The sequence below is a fragment of the Pristiophorus japonicus genome, chromosome 6 (assembly GCF_044704955.1).
Source record: "Pristiophorus japonicus isolate sPriJap1 chromosome 6, sPriJap1.hap1, whole genome shotgun sequence".
NCBI classification, from domain to species: domain Eukaryota; kingdom Metazoa; phylum Chordata; class Chondrichthyes; family Pristiophoridae; genus Pristiophorus; species Pristiophorus japonicus.
In genome coordinates, this window is record NC_091982.1 from 238,747,220 (window position 1) to 238,765,865 (window position 18,646).

At 46.0% G+C, this 18,646-nt stretch overlaps 1 protein-coding gene across 18 annotated transcripts in view; it reads left to right on the forward strand.

Annotated features, from left to right (window-relative positions):
• mbnl1 (muscleblind-like splicing regulator 1) overlaps positions 1-18,646 on the forward strand; it is a 367,597-nt gene that overhangs the window by 335,579 nt on the left and 13,372 nt on the right. For 10 of the 18 annotated variants that reach the window (XM_070883734.1, XM_070883748.1, XM_070883733.1 and 7 more), the window contains 5 exons: positions 1,971-2,228; positions 3,015-3,068; positions 4,039-4,192; positions 14,162-14,197; positions 16,966-17,060. In XM_070883734.1, the coding sequence (XP_070739835.1) occupies positions 1,971-2,228; positions 3,015-3,068; positions 4,039-4,192; positions 14,162-14,197; positions 16,966-17,060 (597 nt within the window). The remainder of the gene's footprint in view (positions 1-1,970; positions 2,229-3,014; positions 3,069-4,038; positions 4,193-14,161; positions 14,198-16,965; positions 17,061-18,646) is intronic. The other 8 variants (XM_070883739.1, XM_070883743.1, XM_070883740.1 and 5 more) reach the window with 5 other exon arrangements.

Consider the following 18,646-nt stretch of genomic DNA (forward strand, 5'->3'; position numbering starts at 1 on the left):
CCCTGTGGGACGCCACCAGTCACTTCTGCCAATTAGAGAACCTGTCCATTATCCCTACTCCCTGTCTCCTGCAACTCAACCAATTTTCCAACCAGGTCAATAATTTGTCTTCAATTCCATGAGCTCCAATTTTAGCAAGCAGTCTCTTATGAGGGGCATTATAGTCATCTAAAGCTCTGATTTTCAAAACGTACAATGTGCTTTGTTTAACTACATTGAGTTACATAGAATTACATGGAATTTACAGCCTAGAATCAGGCTATTCAGCCCAACTGGTCCATGCCAGCATTGATGCTCCACCCGAGCCTCCTCCCGCACCTCTTCAACTAACCCGATCAGCATATCCTTTCTCCCCCATATACCTAGCCAGCTTCCCTTGCATAGATCCAGGCCCACCCCTCCCTTCCCTCAACGTCTATCTGTCCCACCTGTGACAGAGTCTGTGGCTCTTGTATTGGACTGTTCAGCCACCAAAGAACTCACTTCAGGAGTGGAAGCAAGTCTTCCTCGATTCCAAGGGACTGCCGATGATGATGATAATGATGCATGGATCTATACTAGTCAGCTCAACCACTCCATGTGGTAGCGAGTTCCACATTCTAACTACTCTCTGAGTAAAAACGTTTCTCCTGCATCCCTTCTTAGATTTATCAGTGACTATCTTATATTGATGACCCCTAGTTTTGGAATTCCCCCACAAGCAGAAACATAATTTGTACAGGTTGTGACGCAAGGTCATCGACCTGAAACGTTAACCCTGTTTCTTTCTCCACCAATACTGCCTGACCTGCTGAATATTTCCAGCATTTTATTTCTGTGTATCTACCCTATCAAACCCCTTGGTAATTTTGAAGACCTCTATCAGGTCACCCTTCTGCCTACTCATTTTTAGAGTAAAGAGCCCCCAGGCTGTTCAGTCTTTTCTGATCAGTTATAACCTCTCAGTTCTGGTATCATCCTTGGAAATCTTTTATTTTGCACCTTCTCCAGTGCCTCTATATCCTTATTGGTCAGGGCCTTGACTGTTATTGGAGCGACCACAAAATTGTGAACTTAGACTGTTTGTTTTTAATTTGACTCGCACCAAGTCCCGCTCACCCATCACCCCTGTGCTCGCTGATCTACATTGGCTCCCGGTTAAGCAACGCCTCGATTTCAAAAATCTCATCCTTGTTTTCAAATCTCTCCATGGCCTCATCTGTGATCTCCTCCAGCCCCACAAACCCCCGAGATGTCTGTGCTCCTCTAATTCTGCCCTCTTGAGCATCTCTGATTATAATCGCTCAAGCATTGGTGTCTATGCCTTCTGTTGCCAAGGTCCTAAGCTCTGGAACTCCCTCCCTAAACCTCTCCGCCTCTCTACCTCTCTTTCCTCCTTCAAGACGCTCATTAAAACCTACCTGCTGACCAAGTTTTTGGTCACCTGCCCTAATTTCTACTTATGCGGCTCAGTTTAACATTTTTTATCTCATCTTCTTCCTTCTTAGGCAGTCCCTCGGGGTCGAGGATGACTTGCTTCCACACTAATATGAGTCCTCTGGTGACTGAAGAGACCAATGCAGGAACTACAGTCTCTGTCACAGGTGGGGCAGATGGTGGGTGGGATGCTTGGGTGGTCGTGTGCTCTTTCCGCTGTTTGCGCTTTTCTTCCGCGTGCTCCCGGCGAAGAGACTCGAGGTGGTCGGCGCCTTCCCAGATGCTCTTCCTCCACTTTGGGCGGTCGTGGGCCAAGGATTCCCGGAGGTCAGTGGGGATGTTGCATTTTCTCCAAGGAGGCTTTGAAGGTGTCCTTGAAGCGTTTCTTCTGCCCACCTGGGACTTGCTTGCCATAATACTCCTGTGAAGCGCTTTGGGACGTTTCACTGTGGTAAAGGAGCTATATAAATACAATTTCTTGTTGTTGTTGACTGGGAAGCGTTTCAGCAAAATAAGGAGGATTTAAGTGGATGCGGTTAACTTCTGTGTTGCAGGTGTGCAGGGAGTTCCAACGCGGAAACTGCACCAGGGGCGAGAATGACTGCCGCTTTGCCCACCCAGCGGACATCGCGATGGTAGACACCAACGACAACACCGTCACCGTGTGCATGGATTACATCAAGGGCCGGTGCTCCCGGGAAAAGTGCAAGTACTTCCATCCCCCCGCCCACCTGCAGGCCAAGATAAAGGCGGCCCAGCACCAAGTGAATCAGGCCGCGGCTGCCCAGGCAGCTGCCACTGCAGCCGCCATGGTGAGTGGCAAGCGCCAATCTGACCGGGTGTAAGCGGCCGGCAGGGGGAGTTAAAGGAGCCTGCTGATAATTTTAGTGCCGCAATTATGCTTTTTCCTTCCATGACTTAGTAGGGTGAGAAATAAACAGTTGAGCAATATGATTTGCAACCTTTGTTTATGTGCTGCACCCTTTAAAATTATCGTTTGCACCCCTTTGTCGTTAAGTGGAAGGTTTGGTAAAGGCAGTAATATTAATGAGTGGCAGCTAATACCTGTTTTTAACTTGGTTGACTGTTCCTTTGCTTTAGGCTATATTTGTATATTTCTCTCACCATGTTATTATTTATTATATGCGGAGATATGTCCATAAAATTTATACTAGCCCGCAGTAAAACCTCATTGTGCGATATCTATGAAGTGTTAGTATGCTTAGCGTGAAGGGAGGAATCTGGCACTGTGTTCCAACACGTAGTGTTGCCCAGAACAGGAGAGGCAAAAGACACAGGAGACAGACTCTGCCTTGTTTTAATAGGACACTGTTTTTTTTTTGTAATTACCTTTACTATATATGTGTAAAAGTCATTAGCCTCACAATAACTACTCAGTAGTGCCTTTATTGTGCATGCCTAGTCTTGTTATTTGTTGTATATGGCATTCCGATGATTTGTTTTTTTTATTTGTTTTTTTCCTCACCTACCCACAATGCACTGCTGCCCCCATGATGCACCTCTGCTTGCTGTTTATGTTAATGCGCTTGAACCCCATTGGCCCATTGCCATCATGTGCTCGCTGCCTGCTAATTAAGACTCAGTCGGCTGTCAAATCACTGAAGCGACCCCTCGAGGCAACCTTTGACCTGGTACTATGACCTTTCACCTTTTAGCTTGGCATGTAGCTTTATTAGGGTTACAAGTTATAACTTAAAACATTTATTTAAGACAAAAAAAATGAATACTAGTACTTTTTTTTCTGTTGTAAATACTAAAGTGCGGTGATAAATTGACTGTGGCATCCTCTGCTTTGAATGACTCAAAGAGAGATAAACGTTAACAAGAGAAACACTTCATTCTCTCAAAATTTCAAAGCGGCAAAAAAGATGAAACTTGGGACAATTTGGCCATTAAATTGTCCAAAAGATGCGACTGCAAAAAAAGAAGCAACCATAGTGTTAACTGAAGTACCACACTCAGTTCATCATCTGTGGATTGCCCCTCCAACATAACATTGGGGGATGTTAAATTTATATTATTCATAATAATTCTGTACTTATGTGGTTGGCATGGCTTTTTTTTTCCGTTTAAAGTCGTAGCGTGTAAATGTCTGTTTACTCAGTGTTTAGGTACCTGCATGAGTTGCATGTCAGGTTTTTGTTTTGGGGGAAAAAGTGTGGGTTTATCATTTTGTTTTGTTGTAGATATTCCTTTTATTAATCGCTCTTAAAGATCGTAGTTAACATTGCTTTTTAATATTGATCGTCATGGAGCTAGCAGTGCAGCATTCTGTTTTTGTATATTAAGCCTCTCTTACCGTAAGCTTTGTGATGTAATAACACACGATCAAGTTATTATTTTTAAATTTTCCTGTTGATTTTTTTTTTTAAGTAATTAGTTTATTGAGTAATGCTTGCTGTACATATTGTTGCCGCTTATTTATTTTTAATTGTCTTGTTACAGGTAGTACTCTTGTTGCTTGCTTGCTAGATGGCTAGAATTGGGGAAAAAATAATGGCCGCCTGGCATTTTGCACTCTGTACTGATTGTGTGTTGTTCTGTTTTTTTTTTTCCCTCTTCCATCGTTTTTTTTTACTCTACTTCTCCCGACATTTCCAGGGTCTTCCTCCCGGTGTCCTACCACCGTTACCAAAGAGACCTGCACTCGAAAAAACCAATGGTGCCACAACCGTCTTTAATGCTGGCGTTTTCCAATACCAACAGGCCCTTGCAAACATGCAGCTACATCAACAAGCAGCCTTCATCCCACCAGGTAAGGCGAGCAAGCCTCTTGATGCTTGACATTGAGTGCCAGGCAGGGAAAATACTCGATTTGCCGGTGTTTTTGTAAAAAAAAGAAAGTCGCACTAACAATAGCAATCCTGTAATTGTGTTCGAAATGATTTGATTTCCTTGGTGCCTCTTTTCTTATTCTTAATTTCCTTTTCACGGTTGATCGCTAGATTAAAGAAAAATATATATCAAGCTTTTTGTTTTCTAACTTCAAGCAACCTAAGGAAATAAGAGAAAGTACCGAAAGCTCAGTGCATGGACTTCCTACCCGATCCACGCCCTTCATCCCTGGGGTTGGGCTCTGACATGGGCTTGTGACATCAGAGATCGGGGGACAACGAGCCACCTTTGACGATCTTGGAGAAAATTAAGATAAAGAGCCAGGCTAGCAGAGTGCTGGAGGTCATCAGGGCTAAAGAGAGCAGGGGAGAAGCCAGGGTAACTTAAGGGGAAGTACGAGGCCGAGCTTGCTTTCAAAAGCCTTTTGCTATTGATTTCTGTGGGGTTGGGGTGGGGGAGAGGTGGGTGGGAAAGGGGGACAGGGGAGAGGGGGACGGTTGGGGGAGAGGGGTGCGGGGAAAACATAGAAACATAGAAAATATGTGCAGGAGTAGGCTATTCGGCCCTTCGAGCTTGCACCACCATTCAATATGATCATGGCTGATCATGCAACCTCAGTACCCCATTCCTGCTTTCTCTCCATACCCCTTGATCCCTTTAGCCGTAAGGGCCACATCTAACTCCCTTTTGAATATATCTAATGAACTGGCCTCAACAACATTCTGTGGTAGAGAATTCCACAGGTTCACCATTCTCTGAGTGAAGAAGTTTCTCCTCATCTCGGTCCTAAATGGCTTACCCCTTATCGTTAGACTGTGACCCCTGGTTCTGGACTTCCCCAACATCGGGAACATTCTTCCTGCATCTAACCTGTCCAATCCCATCAGAACTTTACATGTTTCTATGAGATCCCCTCTCATTCTTCTAAATTCCAGTGAATATAAGCCTAGTCGATCTAGTCTTTCTTCATATGTCAGTCCTGCCATCCCAGGAATCAGTCTGTTGAACCAGTCTGGGGTTTGAGGGAGATGGCGGGGGAGTGAGGGGGTGATGTATCTCCTCGCCATTTTGGTGGCAGATCGACGGAGAGGCTGTTTTCAAGGGGTTTCTGCAGATCTTCTGCCGCAGTGGTGGAGGAAAGGAAGAACCTCTGGCGGAATCTCCATCCCGGAAGGACAGAGTGATACAAAAAGTTGCGTAGCTACCAAAGAAACAAGGTTGAGTGGAGGTGGCTCCAACATAGCTCACGGGACGGGATTGGGAACGCCTGATTTTCACCCCGCCCACTGACTTCAACGGGAGGGGGGTGAAATTGGGCAGGGGTCTAATACAACATCCCCCCCTCCGTAAGCTGCACCGCCTCCTGCTCGGCCAGCGCGCGACCCGTTCAAATTTCTTTGCATGTGCGGTCTCTACAACGGACAAGCCGGTGAACACCCTGTGAGGGGGCCTTGCAGATGTCCGCGTGGCCACGCAGCTTAGCGGCAACGTCGCTGTAAAACCAACATTGCACCCGTTCCCATCAGTTTCACGACCCGCGGGTTTGGTTCAAATTGTGCCCCCCCCTTCCCCCCCCCCCCAAACTCCCCAGGTGCAGCTGGTGGCTCCGTGAGACTTGCAGCGATGCGAAGGCAAGGAAGCCCAGCGACGATGAACTCTCCAGTGCCCGCTCGCTCTGATTGGAAAAGTGCCGCTGTCGTCCTAGACGCGTGTGTGTTAGGGGAGTGGGCGTATGAGCCAGCTTCCTCCACCTTCTTTGGATTCTCAATCCATCCGCTGAAGAAGAGTGGGCTTTCTCGCGCGGCCAGGAGAAATCCCCTCCTCGCTCCCTTCCACGCTGTCCATTGCCTGTTACTGGTCTTCATGGAGTCAGTTCAGCCGGCGGTCACAAAGCTGGGACAGCGTGTAACTGAACATAGGGGCAAAGGTGACCCTTGGTCACTGATGACTTTTCCATTAGGATTGTCGTAATAAACCGCCTTCCTCTGCTACTTGGCAAGAGCTTAGTGAGCAAAGAGGCAAAATAATAGGCCAAAATAGAAAAGGATAAAATCAAATGGAAGGAAAGATTGTGGGGAGTCATTTTGAACTTGGGCGCTGGTATAAAATGGCCGATATTGGAACTCTCTCCATTTTTATAAAATCCGGGAGAGATGCATAGCGGGTGGCTGAGTCGATATCACCCGTTTTACACGCTGTCCCAAAGTCAAAATGACCCCTCTGTGAGAGAACCGTATAGAAATGCAGAACAGGATCGAGAAAGTCGGAACAATACTTACAGATGTGCCATGGGCAACAGCACCAGAGGGCACAGGTCAGAATCGTAAAGGGCAAGTTTAGGGCAGATGTCAAGAATGATCTCTTTACACCGAGGACGATTAATTGCGGGAACCGGTTGCCAGGAGGGGCGGGTCAAGACGGGATTCATTTGAGAAACAGCCAGACAGTGCAATGGGAAGACATGGGATTGGTATTCTGGAAGGATGAAATGAGATAGACTAAAGAGACTTGTTCATCCAAACACATCTTGCAAAAACAAAATACAAGCATGAAAGAGTTTGGCATAATGACAAAGATCACTAGATTCCTGACCCTTAGCTTAATTCGCTGATGGGTGGCAGTTATCGAGGCCCGCAAGTAGATATTTCTGGTATGTGCAGGAGACTGGTCTATTGATAACCAACTATTTGAACGAGGGTGTTGCCAGTGCTCAATGGGTGAAATTCCCATTTAAAACTGCATGAATGCACCATTTTATTTAAGTCACGTCCCAAATCCATTTCATTTCGATGAGATTTTAAATAGGGCTTTACTGAATTTAATTTAAAACATTTCCTTTTCTAAATGCAATCTTATTTTTAACTCACATCCTTTGAAATCTCAGTTAGCCAATTCTCTGTTTCTGTCAGTGTATTTTTTATTTTCCATTGTTTCTATCTTTCTCTCACTACCACTATCGCTCTCTCTTTCTTTCTCCCTCGTATGATAATGCTGCTGCTGCTGCCTCTTTTCTCTTTTCTCTGACCATCGTCTGTCTGTACCTCCTTCTTTCTCTCACTCTCGCAACTTATCCGTGATGAGTGACCACTTGGGACTGGAGGGAGGTTAATGCCAGTGGAACCACACCTCAGTCAGAGTCAGCACCTTCAGGAGAGGAGCAGAGAAAATTCATTTAAAATCATAGAAGCATAGAAATTTATGGCACAGAAGAGCAGGCCATTCGGCCCATCGTGTGTGTGCCGGCCGAAAAAGAGCTATCCAGCCTAATCCCACTTTCCAGCTCTTGGTCCGTAGCCCTGTGGGTTACGGCACTTCAAGTGCGCATCCAAGTACTTTTTAAATGCGATGAGGGTTTCTGCCTCCGCCATCCTTTCAGGTAGTGAGTTCCAGACCCACATCACCCTCTGGCTGAAAAAAACTCTCCTCAACTCCCCTCGAATCCTTCTCCCAATTGCTTTAAATCTATACCCCCTGGTTATTGACTGCCAAGAATGAGTTAAAGGACTGGGTGTTGGGAGTGAGGTAGAGTACTGCTTTGGAAACTGGGTTTGAATCTAATCTGGATAAAATCTTGCTCCCTCTGCTGGCTGTAAGGATGGGATTGGGACACCGAGTGAGTCTGCAGTATAAACGACGCATAATTGGAGCTCAGGCTGTGGAATTCTGCTACGCGGACACTGTCTGAGAAATATTATTACGAAGTATCTTTACGCACAGCTTGAGCAGTGACACCTACATTTATTTCATACAGGTTAGCATTTCCCCCACTCCAACCAGAGGAATTAGTTATCTCCATCTACCCTATCGAATATTTCAATCATCATAAATTAGATCACCTTTTAATCTGTTATACTCTAGAGAAAGAGAGGGAGAGAGAGAGAGAGAGGGGGTACAAGAGTGGTCTACGCAACCTGTCCTCATGATTTAACCCTTTTAGCCCCAGTATAATTTAGCGCCAACATTCACACGCCTCGCTTTGTTAAGCAAGGTTAAGATTCTGAGGGGGCTGGACAGGGTAGATGCAGAGAGGATGTTTCACCCTCGTGAGGGAATCTAGAACTAGGGGGCATAGTTTCAGAATAAGGGGCCACCCATTTGAAACGGAAATGAGGAGGAATGTCTTCTCTCAGAGGGTTATAAATTTGTGGAATTCTCTTCCCCCAGAGAGCTGTGGAGGCTGGATCATTGAATATATTTAAGGTGGAGATCGACAGATTTTTGAACGATAAAGGAGTCAAGGGTTATGGGGAGCAGGCAGTGAAGTGGAGCTGAACCCATGATCAGATCAGCCATGATCGTATTAAATGGTGGAGCAGGCTCGAGGAGCCAGATGGCCTACTCCTACTCCTATTTCTTATGTTCTTATGTAAGCACAGCTCATGAAGCATAGAAAAGGACAGATAGAGGTCAGGATTCACGCGTTTATATAGATTTATCTGCGAACCATCATGTGCTCTCATGACCCACTTATGAATTTAAAAAAAGCAAAGGGGAATCATGAAGTGTTGATTCCTTTGCTTTCCCCCCTCCTCTTGTTGAAGAGGAAAGTGAGGTAGAATACTGCTTTGGAGGTTAAGTTTGGAGCAATGGGAGGCTGCCCCATGTTGGGGTTGGAGATGAGCAGGTACAGGTACAATGTCTGAAATCCAGAATCCTCAAGACAGAATCCGTGCCGGATTTCGGGTTTTGCCGGATTTCGGACCTCGCCCTCCTCCGCTCCTCGCCGCTCGCCGAAATATCCGATTTTCGGACAATTCCGGTTTTTGGAGTTCTAGGTTCGGGACACTGCACCTGTACCAGCCTCACACCAGCAATCGATTGCCAGGTATGTGCTCAGACGGTGAACGCCTGCAGTGTGTCCAACCCTCAGGGACAACAATGACCCTAGTCTGACCCTGTTCCTCATCCAAGGATTACCTGCCTATTTTCCAATGGGGGGTGGGGTTCATTGGATTGCAGTTGGAAGTGGAAACCCTGGCTGAGAATCCCCTTCCTGACAAAAAGACTTGGAGGTTAATTGTAACGTCCCGATCGTTGCCCGAGCTGGAATCAACACATTCACACTCAATCTACCCAGCCCTGTTTCAAAGATTCTTTTTGTATTTTTTTGTAATATCCTCTCCCGAGCGAATTAAAGCATTTATATAGCACCTGTCACAACATCAGGACATCCCAAAACACTTTAGAACCAATGAAATACTTTTGAAGTGTAGTCACGGTTGCAATGTTGAAAACACAGCAACAAAGATGTGCGCAGAAAGTTCCCACAAACAGCAATGTAATAATGATCAGATCATCGGTTTTAGTGATGTTGGTTGAGGGATAAATATTGGCCAGGACACCGGGGGTAACTCCCCTGCTCTTCTTCGAGATAGTGCTGTGGGATCTTTTACATCCAGCTAAAAAGGCAGTTTAACAGCTCATCCGACAGTGTAGCACCCCCTCAGTCCTGCACTGAAGTGTGAGCTTGGATTATATGCTCAAGTCTTTAGAGTGGGATTTGAACCCATGACCTTCTAGCTAATAAGACGAGAGTGTTGGCCACTGAGCCACGGCTGATTATTTCCGGTGAGGGATAGTTAGTGCTTGGAATTGGAACATTCCCCATTTCGGGCACCCAGTATTGCCATCGAACATCCCCAGGTTGAGTGCAGCATAGATGTCCCTTTATTCTGCCCTCATACACGTACACAATACACATCAAGCCCAACCTTGAAAGAGCACTCTGAGCTGCACCAGTGTGACCCTGTCCATTACCAATCAGCCTTCATCATCATCATAGGCGGTCCCTCGAAACGAGGATGACTTGCTTCCACGCCAAAAAAAGGACGAGTTCACAGGTGTTTCAATGAAGGACCTGAACTACATCCTGAAGGGTTTGACAGAACTAGGTCTTGGTCCAGTGGCAAGGATTACCCAAGACAACTGGAGACCAGCTCTGCTGCACAGACCTAGTGCGCACACATATTGCAGTGTGGGCTGGTCCGTGCTGCCCCTGGGCTCCTGACCCCGAACTCGCTCCTCCCCTGGGCCCCGATCACGTCCCTCCACAGTCTCTCGCCACTCCTTCTCCTGTCTGAGGGGCATTGCCAGTTAGTGCTGTCGACCCATGCCACTGGGATCTGGCTTCAGACTACCCAACCTCAATTTACATAGGTCCCTCAAAGCTAGTGCTTACCTTCGTCTTATGGTTGTGCGGTTGTTTAACACTCGAAGCAGAGGAGAATTACAGGAATATTGGGTGAGAACCCGGCGATGAGGTAGGTTTTATGGATCTCTCTAGCTCAGAGCCAGCACAAATACGATGGACTGAACGGCCTCCTACCATGCTGTAAGCCCCAATGCCTATCAGCTTGGGCTAGATTTGAGCCCGAAATCTCCGAGATGAAAGGCCAATCTCCAAGCTTCCCAACTGCAGTGTATTTGCTTAAGAATTCACAGCTACACATTTGCTGTCAAGAATTAGCTGGTTTATTAGCAAAGGTTTAACAATCAAACTGAACCCCGCCAGTTTATTCCACCGGGTTCACAGCTGCACGCCTCATCGTGGGGAACCTGAACTCAATTAACTGGGGTTTTATTGAGTCTTGTGCGCATCACATGACTGGCTAAGCCACTCACTGTGCACCAGCTGCACAAATCTGTGAGCATTTCACCGACTGTGACAAACGTCGGGCAAAGTAACCGCGGTTACACGGCTATAAGTAAAGGGATGTGAAAGGGTTAAATTGCAGTGCAAAAGTGTGACTAATAGCAGAGGAAACAAGTCAGTTGTTCATTGGTCCCAGTTATAATTACTGGCACGGGCTGACCCATTCTCCTATTTCCTTCCGTCCCTGGTTTAATGTTTTTCACTGTATCTTTATTCAACGAGTCTGTACTTATAAAGCGGCTGCTGTGGGTCTCTGTACACACCTCTCCCGAAACATAAAACTTTACCAATCTCAACCATTATTACATCCGGGGGACAAAAAGGCATCCCCGGCAACAATTGCGATGAAGCTTTTGAGTGTGATTGACGAAAAAAATAAGAAGAGTCATTATTGACGGCTGTCGGAAATATTCTTGCTTAAAGGGACCTACAGCATTCAGCCACAAATGTTTGCGAGTTGGTGCAACTGAGCTGATAATATGATCACTGCTGCTTTACGTTTCATTTGCTTCACATTTCCCTCAAGGCTATTATGTGTGCTGGTATGAACAGTGCCCCTCCGTTAGCTGCTCTCCACTCCCATTCACTTTAAACCTTTTAAATGTTGTGCGGTTGTAATATTTAGGACTTGGCTGTTACAGCCCTGCGGCATTCTGCTGGCCTCCCCTCCCCCACCCCGCGAGCCCTCCGACTCTGTTGAATTGAATGCACTTCTGAAAAGTTACTGAAGTGAACCAGACCTGCTGTAGAAACGTAATAAAACCTTTACACTGCCATCACTGTGTTAGCATGACACAGGGTTCAAAGGAAAGGGCCACTATCGACCCCTTTAAAAAAAATCAAATAGACACACTTGTAATTAAAGAAAGAACTTGCATTTCTGTAGCGCCTTTCACGACCACAGGATGTCTCAAAACGCTTTACAGCCAAGGAAGCACAAACAGCAATGTGATAATGACCAGATAATCTGTTCTTAGTGATGTTGGTTGAGGGATAAATGTTGGCCAGAGCAATATTTATCATAAATTATGTACCTCTGGTGAGTTTAAATGGCATTTACTGAGCTTGATGGTGTGAGGAGCTGACTTAAGATCAATGGGCTATTATTAAGAAAAATATTGCATTTTTTATAGCACCTTACTGCACCTTCAGTATGTCTCAAAGTGCTTCACAGCCAATTAAGTAGTTCTGAAATGCAGTCACTGTAATAATGTGGTCAAATGCAACAACCAATTATGCACAGCAAGGTCCCACAGCAAGTGAATGAATGACTAAATAATCTGGTGTTGATGCTGCTGAGGGGGAAGTACTGGCCAGGACACTGGGAGAATTGGCAAGGGGACTTTTATGTCCACCTCAACAGGCAGACAAAACCTCAGTTCAACGTCTCATCCGAAAGACAGCACCTCCAACAGTGTAGCACTCCCTCGGTACTGCACTGGAGTGTCAGCCTAGATTGCATGCTCAAGTCCTGGAGTGGGACTTGAACCTACAACCTTCTGACTGCGAGGCGGGAGTCCTACTAAGTAATTCCAGGTGCTTTGAGCACAGCCCAACAGGAAAGATACATTGGCCTTCGAGAGGGTGCAGTGCAGTGCAGATTCACCAGAATAATACCTGGGGCTAAAATGGTTTAAATTATGAGGACAGGTTTCATAAACTAGGCTTGTATTCCCTTGAGTTTAGATGGTTGAGGTGTGATCTAATCGAAGTGTTTTAAATTGTAAAAGGGTCTGGTAGAGTTGGTACAAAGATTCCAGACAAGGGGGCACAATCTTACAATTAGAGCTAGGACATTTTAAAGTGAAATCGGGAAGCATTTGTTTCACAGAAAGTGTAGAAGAAATCTGGAATTCTCTCCCCCAGAAGAGTTGATGTCAATTGAAATTTTCAGCAGATGAAGAGAGGTCATTAAGGCCATGGCACTCCAGTGCAGTGCTGAGGGCGTGCTGCACTGTCGGAGGTGCAGTCTTTCGGATGAGACGTTAATCCGAGGCCCTGTCTGCTCTCTCAAGTCCACGTAAAAGATCCCATGGCACTATTTCGTCGAAGAGCAGGGGAGTTATCCCCGGTATCCTGGGGCCAATATTTATGCCTCAATCACCATAACAAAAAAAAACCTGATTATCTGATCATTATCGCGTTGCTGTTTGTGGGAGCTTGCTGTGCGCAAATTGGCTGCCACGTTTCCTACATTACAACAGTGACTGCACTCACCAGAATTACTTCCTTGGCTGTAAAGCATTTTGAGACGTCCGGTGGTGGTGAAAGGCTTTATATAAATGCAAGGCTTTCCTTTATGGATGGAAGGTTCACCATCAGCTGAACTTGACTTCCTCCTAGTGGTCAGCTAATTGTGTGGCAATGGCTACTGGTCTGCGAGCTTCTTCTCTTCGTCAAGGTTTGTTGTGCAGTGCAAAGAGCCGCACAACAGAGAGAGAGGGCAGAAAACACATTTATTTGTAACGTATGAACATCTTCATTTTTCATCATGTTTCAAAATGTCAATCTGTTCCAAAAAAAAAATCAATTCTGTATCCATTTCCAAAAACCATTAAAAAAATGTTTCCCGCTGTAATGTAGGAAATGCGACCGCTAATTTTGCACACCACAAGCTCCCACAAACAGCAATGAGATAAAGGACCAGACAATCGGTTGAGGGATAATTATTGGCCCGGACACAAGGGAGAACTCCCCCTGCTCTTCTTCGAAACAGTGCCCCGGGATCTTTTACGTCCACCCGAGAGGGCAGACAGGGCTTCAGTTTAACGTCTCATGAAAGGATTTCGATAGGGCTGATACAGCGCTCCCTCGGCACTGCCCTGGGAGTGTCAGCCTGGATTATGTGCTGACGTCTCTGGAGTGGGACTTGAACCCATCAACCCCATTTCTGACTCGCACACGGCTGAGTCACAAAGGGAGAGCAAATTAGTTTTTTTTTTCGTGAAGCAGTTGTTTCGTGAATGGCAGTGTAAAGGGCACCAAATCCAATTGTAAAAAAGCAAAGTTAGCTACCAGCACACATGTTTAAATTCGTGTTCCTCACAAAGCACACTGTTTCCTTGTAGATCAGGCTATTGTATGATTTGATTGTGCTGACACAGCACAAGCCTCTGTTCCCTCAATAACAGTTTTTTTCCTCTTTGTTACAATGGTTTCTAATTACACATGTGATGGGTTGTTTTAATTCTTCTCCCCTTTCAAATCCACCTTCCTGTTGCAATGCATGATGGGCAGGCTCAATATTGTGCATGACACCCGCTACAAGTGTTGGTAGGTTCCAGCTTTGTTTTTCGATTATCTGTACCCGTAGAATTTTTATTCACAGTCCCTTCAAAGTCCACTGGCTGCGATCCACTCATTGTTCTGTTCATGGCAATGTCGATACAGCACAGACGGAGGCCATTCGGCCCATCCTGCCTGTGACGGCTCTTTGCTCGAGCTATCCAATTACTCCCACTCTTTCCGGCCCCCCGCCACTGCCATCGCTCTTCCCCCCCTAGCCCTGTAAAAAGGAATTCCCTGTACGTATTCATCCAATTCCCCTCTCGAATGTTTACGATTAAATCTGCTTCCACCGACCTTTCAGGCAGCGTATTCCAGATCATAGCAACTCGCTGCGTAAAAACATGCTTCCTCGTGTCGCCTTTGATTCAGGAAGCTGTTCATTACAGGGCCATGAACCTCCAGTTCCGATAGTGCAAGGCAAAAGACCCTGGAGTAGTGGACTACATGATGGGTCGTTTTTGAACAGATGAGCCAAGATGGGTCAACTTGTTTTTCTCAAATGCATCCATCGTTTGATTAATTACACTTCCACTTCCACCTCCAATAGACTGGCTTTCACCAATTAAATGCTTTATATTCTATTGGGCAAGAGTATTTTTTTTATTTGTTCCTGGCATGTGGGCGTCGCTGGCAAGGCTGGCATTTATTGCCCGTCCCTAATAGCCCTCGAGAATGTGGTGGTGAGCCGCCTTCTTGAAATGCTGTTCTTCGTAGCAGTTTGGTATGAATGAGTGGCTCGCTAGGTTAAGAATTAACCACATTGCTGTGGGTCTGGAGTCACATATTAGCCAGACCAGGTAAGGGCGGCAGATTTCCTTCCCTAAAGGACATTAGTGAACCAGGTGGGTTTTACAACAATCCAGTAGTTTCATGGTCACCATTACTGACACTAGCTTTGTATTCCAGATTTATTTAATTAACTGAATTTAAATTCCTAGCTGCCATCTGGGGATTTGAACTCATGTCACTGGATTATTAGTCCAGGGGTTACAGAACTAAGGCAGAGTTATGATCCAGATCAGCCAGGACCTAACTGAATGACGAAACAGGCTGGAGGGGCTGAAATGCTTTGGTTTGTCTGAGTAAGTCCCCAGTGTGGTACTGAGCCATACAGACTAGGTTTGATTCCTGAGTATGCTGATCCCTACCAAAGTAACAGTAGGGAGTGCTACAATTGGCCAAAGCGCGATAGGCTAGGGAGGAGCAAAAATCAACTAAGCTCCTGTTCCTCATCACATTTGAAAGTGCAACGGTGTAGTTCATAGAATCATATAGCACCTGTGACAGAGTCTCTCCTATTGGACTGTTCAGCTACCAAAGAACTCACTTCAGAAGTGGAAACAAGTCTTCCTCGATTCCGAGGGACTGCCTATGATGATGATGATAGCACAGAAGGAGGCCATTTGGCCCATCGTGCCTGTGCCGGCTCTCTGAAATAGCGAGCCAATTAGTCCCACACCCCCTGCTCTTTCCCCATAGACCTGCAAATTTTTCCTTTTCAGGTTCAGCCCAACTCCCTTTTGAAAGTTACAATTGAATCTGCTTCCACCGCCCTTTCAGGCAGTGCGTTCCAGCTTACAAAAACTTGCTGAGCGTAAAATATAAATTCTATTCATCTCCCCTCCGGCAATTCTTGGACCGCCTCAGTTGACAATAGATGCAATTTTCAGTCCCAGGATCAGTCGGAACCCAAACTCCACTTTGGAATCGCAAACCCCCTGTCTTGTGAGAGGGCGACGTTTTGTGAGCGACTTTAGTTTGCCCGAAGCCCGTTCAGAATGATGATGAAATTGCATCCATTGACATAGCACGCAGGCAGTGCAACACAGAACCGTCCCTTTAATGGCCACGCTGCCCCTTTAAACCAGGCGGGATTTCTTTGCCCGCTCCAGCCAACGCCATCCCCACATTCTCTGCTCCCGCCAAACCAATCAAATCTGTTTATCCGATCATTCTGAAATTGACTGCTGAAATTGACCATCCGACTGAAATCTCTAACCCCCGGCCAGTTCCGTCGCGTCTGAGAGTGAGTGGACTTTGAAGGGACTGTGCTTCTCACTGCTAAGGTCGGTTTAGAATTATTAGAGCTTGTGTCGCATAATTTAGCTTTTTTAATTGTCCTATTAATTATTATGAAGCAGTGAAACATTTATAAATGTCGCTTTGCAAGAATGGATAACTACAGATTTCTTTCAATGACTGTTGTGACAGAATATTTAGATTAAAGCATGACTATGAACTGCTTTCATATTATATAATATAATCCTAATTGATGTTTTTTTGTAAGAAGTGTGTAATGTTAATATTTTATGAGTTTGTTGCATTGATTTACCAAATTGTTGTTGGTGTTAATAAGCATTTTTTCCCCTTTTTCTCCCTTTTTTTTATTCATTGTATTTGCTCCTTGCTCCCACTTTCCTTGCCCCTCTTCCTTACCTCCTTCTTTACCCCACCCCAAAACCCTCTCCTCATTTCCTCTTCGCCTTGCCCTATCCCACCTCTTTATTTCCCCACCCCCGCCTTCCTTCCTCCCTCTTTCTTGATCCCGCTTTGCCCTGCGAATACATGTCACTTGCTGGTGATGATGTCACGCGGCTTGCTGCTGTGCTAACTCTCCGCTGTGTGTTGCCATGGTTTCTTCACCCTACCCCCTCCACCCTCACCACCATCTCCCTCCACCTCCCCCCGCCCCCTCGTCCTGCCCCATATTTTCTTCTCCGTCACTCTCTGTGACTTCCCTGCAAAATAAAAAGTACCGATGATGCACGGTGCTAATCCAGCGGCTGTATCCGCGGCAACGACATCCGCCACAAGTGTCCCCTTTGCAGCCACCGCAACCGCCAACCAGGTTTGCTCATTTACAGCTTTGGTTGTTCTTGTTTCCATAGCAACGGTGCAAGTAATTCGTGTTTGAGAAACGTTTCTGTGTGTGTGTGTATTTTTTTTTGTCGTTGTTGTCGCTGTTATTGTCGAACTGCACTGGAATCACAAGATTAAAATGTCCAGCCCATTTTTTACATGAAAAAAAAATAAGCTTGATGGGAGCCTTTCCTCAGCTTTCTGGGTGTTTAACATTAATGCTTTTGCTGTACACGCAGACGTCCCGTGGCATTACTCTTGATTGGGGTAACTCTAACCTTCGGCCAATAGTGTGAAACGGGTGATACCGGATCGCCCATCTGTCTATGCACCCCTCCCGAAAATCGCCAAAGGTTAAGATTACCCCCGACAAGTCAAATAATAGGCATGTAATGCACAATGCATTACTCTGCTGCTTGAGGTGAATCAGTGTTTAACCAGACCTGTCACATTTAAGGCTGCAAAGTTTAATTACTATCTGTACGGGACATCTAGAGCTTAATTGCTGTTGGTGAGGTAAGTTTAGCCCACGATGGTAAATTTCAGGCTTCAGATCGGCAGAGGATAACACAAAATAATTATCTTTCTTTTATACTCTTGACACTTGGCAGTATGACTCCGGAAATGTGATAAATTTATTGATAGAATTTTTTGTTTCTTTCTGTCCGTTTATTATTATTTTATTTTAATAGCCTTCCCCTCCCTCCTCCGTCTATGATAATCCACTTAAAGGAAATTAAATGCATAGCAATTGTGATTTTACTGGAATTTTTTTACCCCCCAGCTATGAGGGAAGGGAATGAACCTCTCTATTGGGAGCTCAGCTGAAGGCCCAGGCCATTTTAACTCCCAGGCCGTGTTTAAATAAAGCAGGACATGCCCCGCCTGGAACCTGGCAGGAGTGATGTCAGGGGCCGAGGGGAGGGAACAAAAATTGAGTTGGGAGTTCGAGGACGCCAGGAATCATTCCTTTTATTAGTGCTGGGCAGCTGATCCGGCGCTAGAAGTGAGAGGCAAGACCCAGTGGACTGAGTAGGCACAAGGACACTTTGTGGGACTCAGGGGATGGGTGGGGTTGCAACACTCCTCCTCCCGGTCCACAAGGCTTCCACAAGAAAGACATTTTTTTTAAACTTGTGTTATGTCACCCCACCAGTAGCAATTAAGCTCTAGATGTCCCGTATAGATAGCAATTGGGCTTTCTGGCCTTAAAATGGGGGAGGTCAGTTTAAACACTGCTCCATATTCGCAGCATTGTGCACAACAAGCCTATTGTATGACTTATCGGGGATAATTTTAACCTTTGGCGGTAGTGTAAAAACGGGGTTAGCAGATTGGTTGCCCTTGTGGCGCAGTGTTTAAACAGACCAGCCTCTGTTGGCTATCGGCTAGGCCCTGTGCACGCCTCCCGACATCAGATGCCAAATGAGGTCACCATTAAGGTAAGTAATGATGGTTGGGGGGAGGGGGGGGTGCAGGAAGGCGTCGGGAACACAGCGCAACATCCCCTCCCCCATCCCGCAGCCTCTTAACCCCCCCCCCCCACACAACCCCCAAATACAATGTACCTGCCGG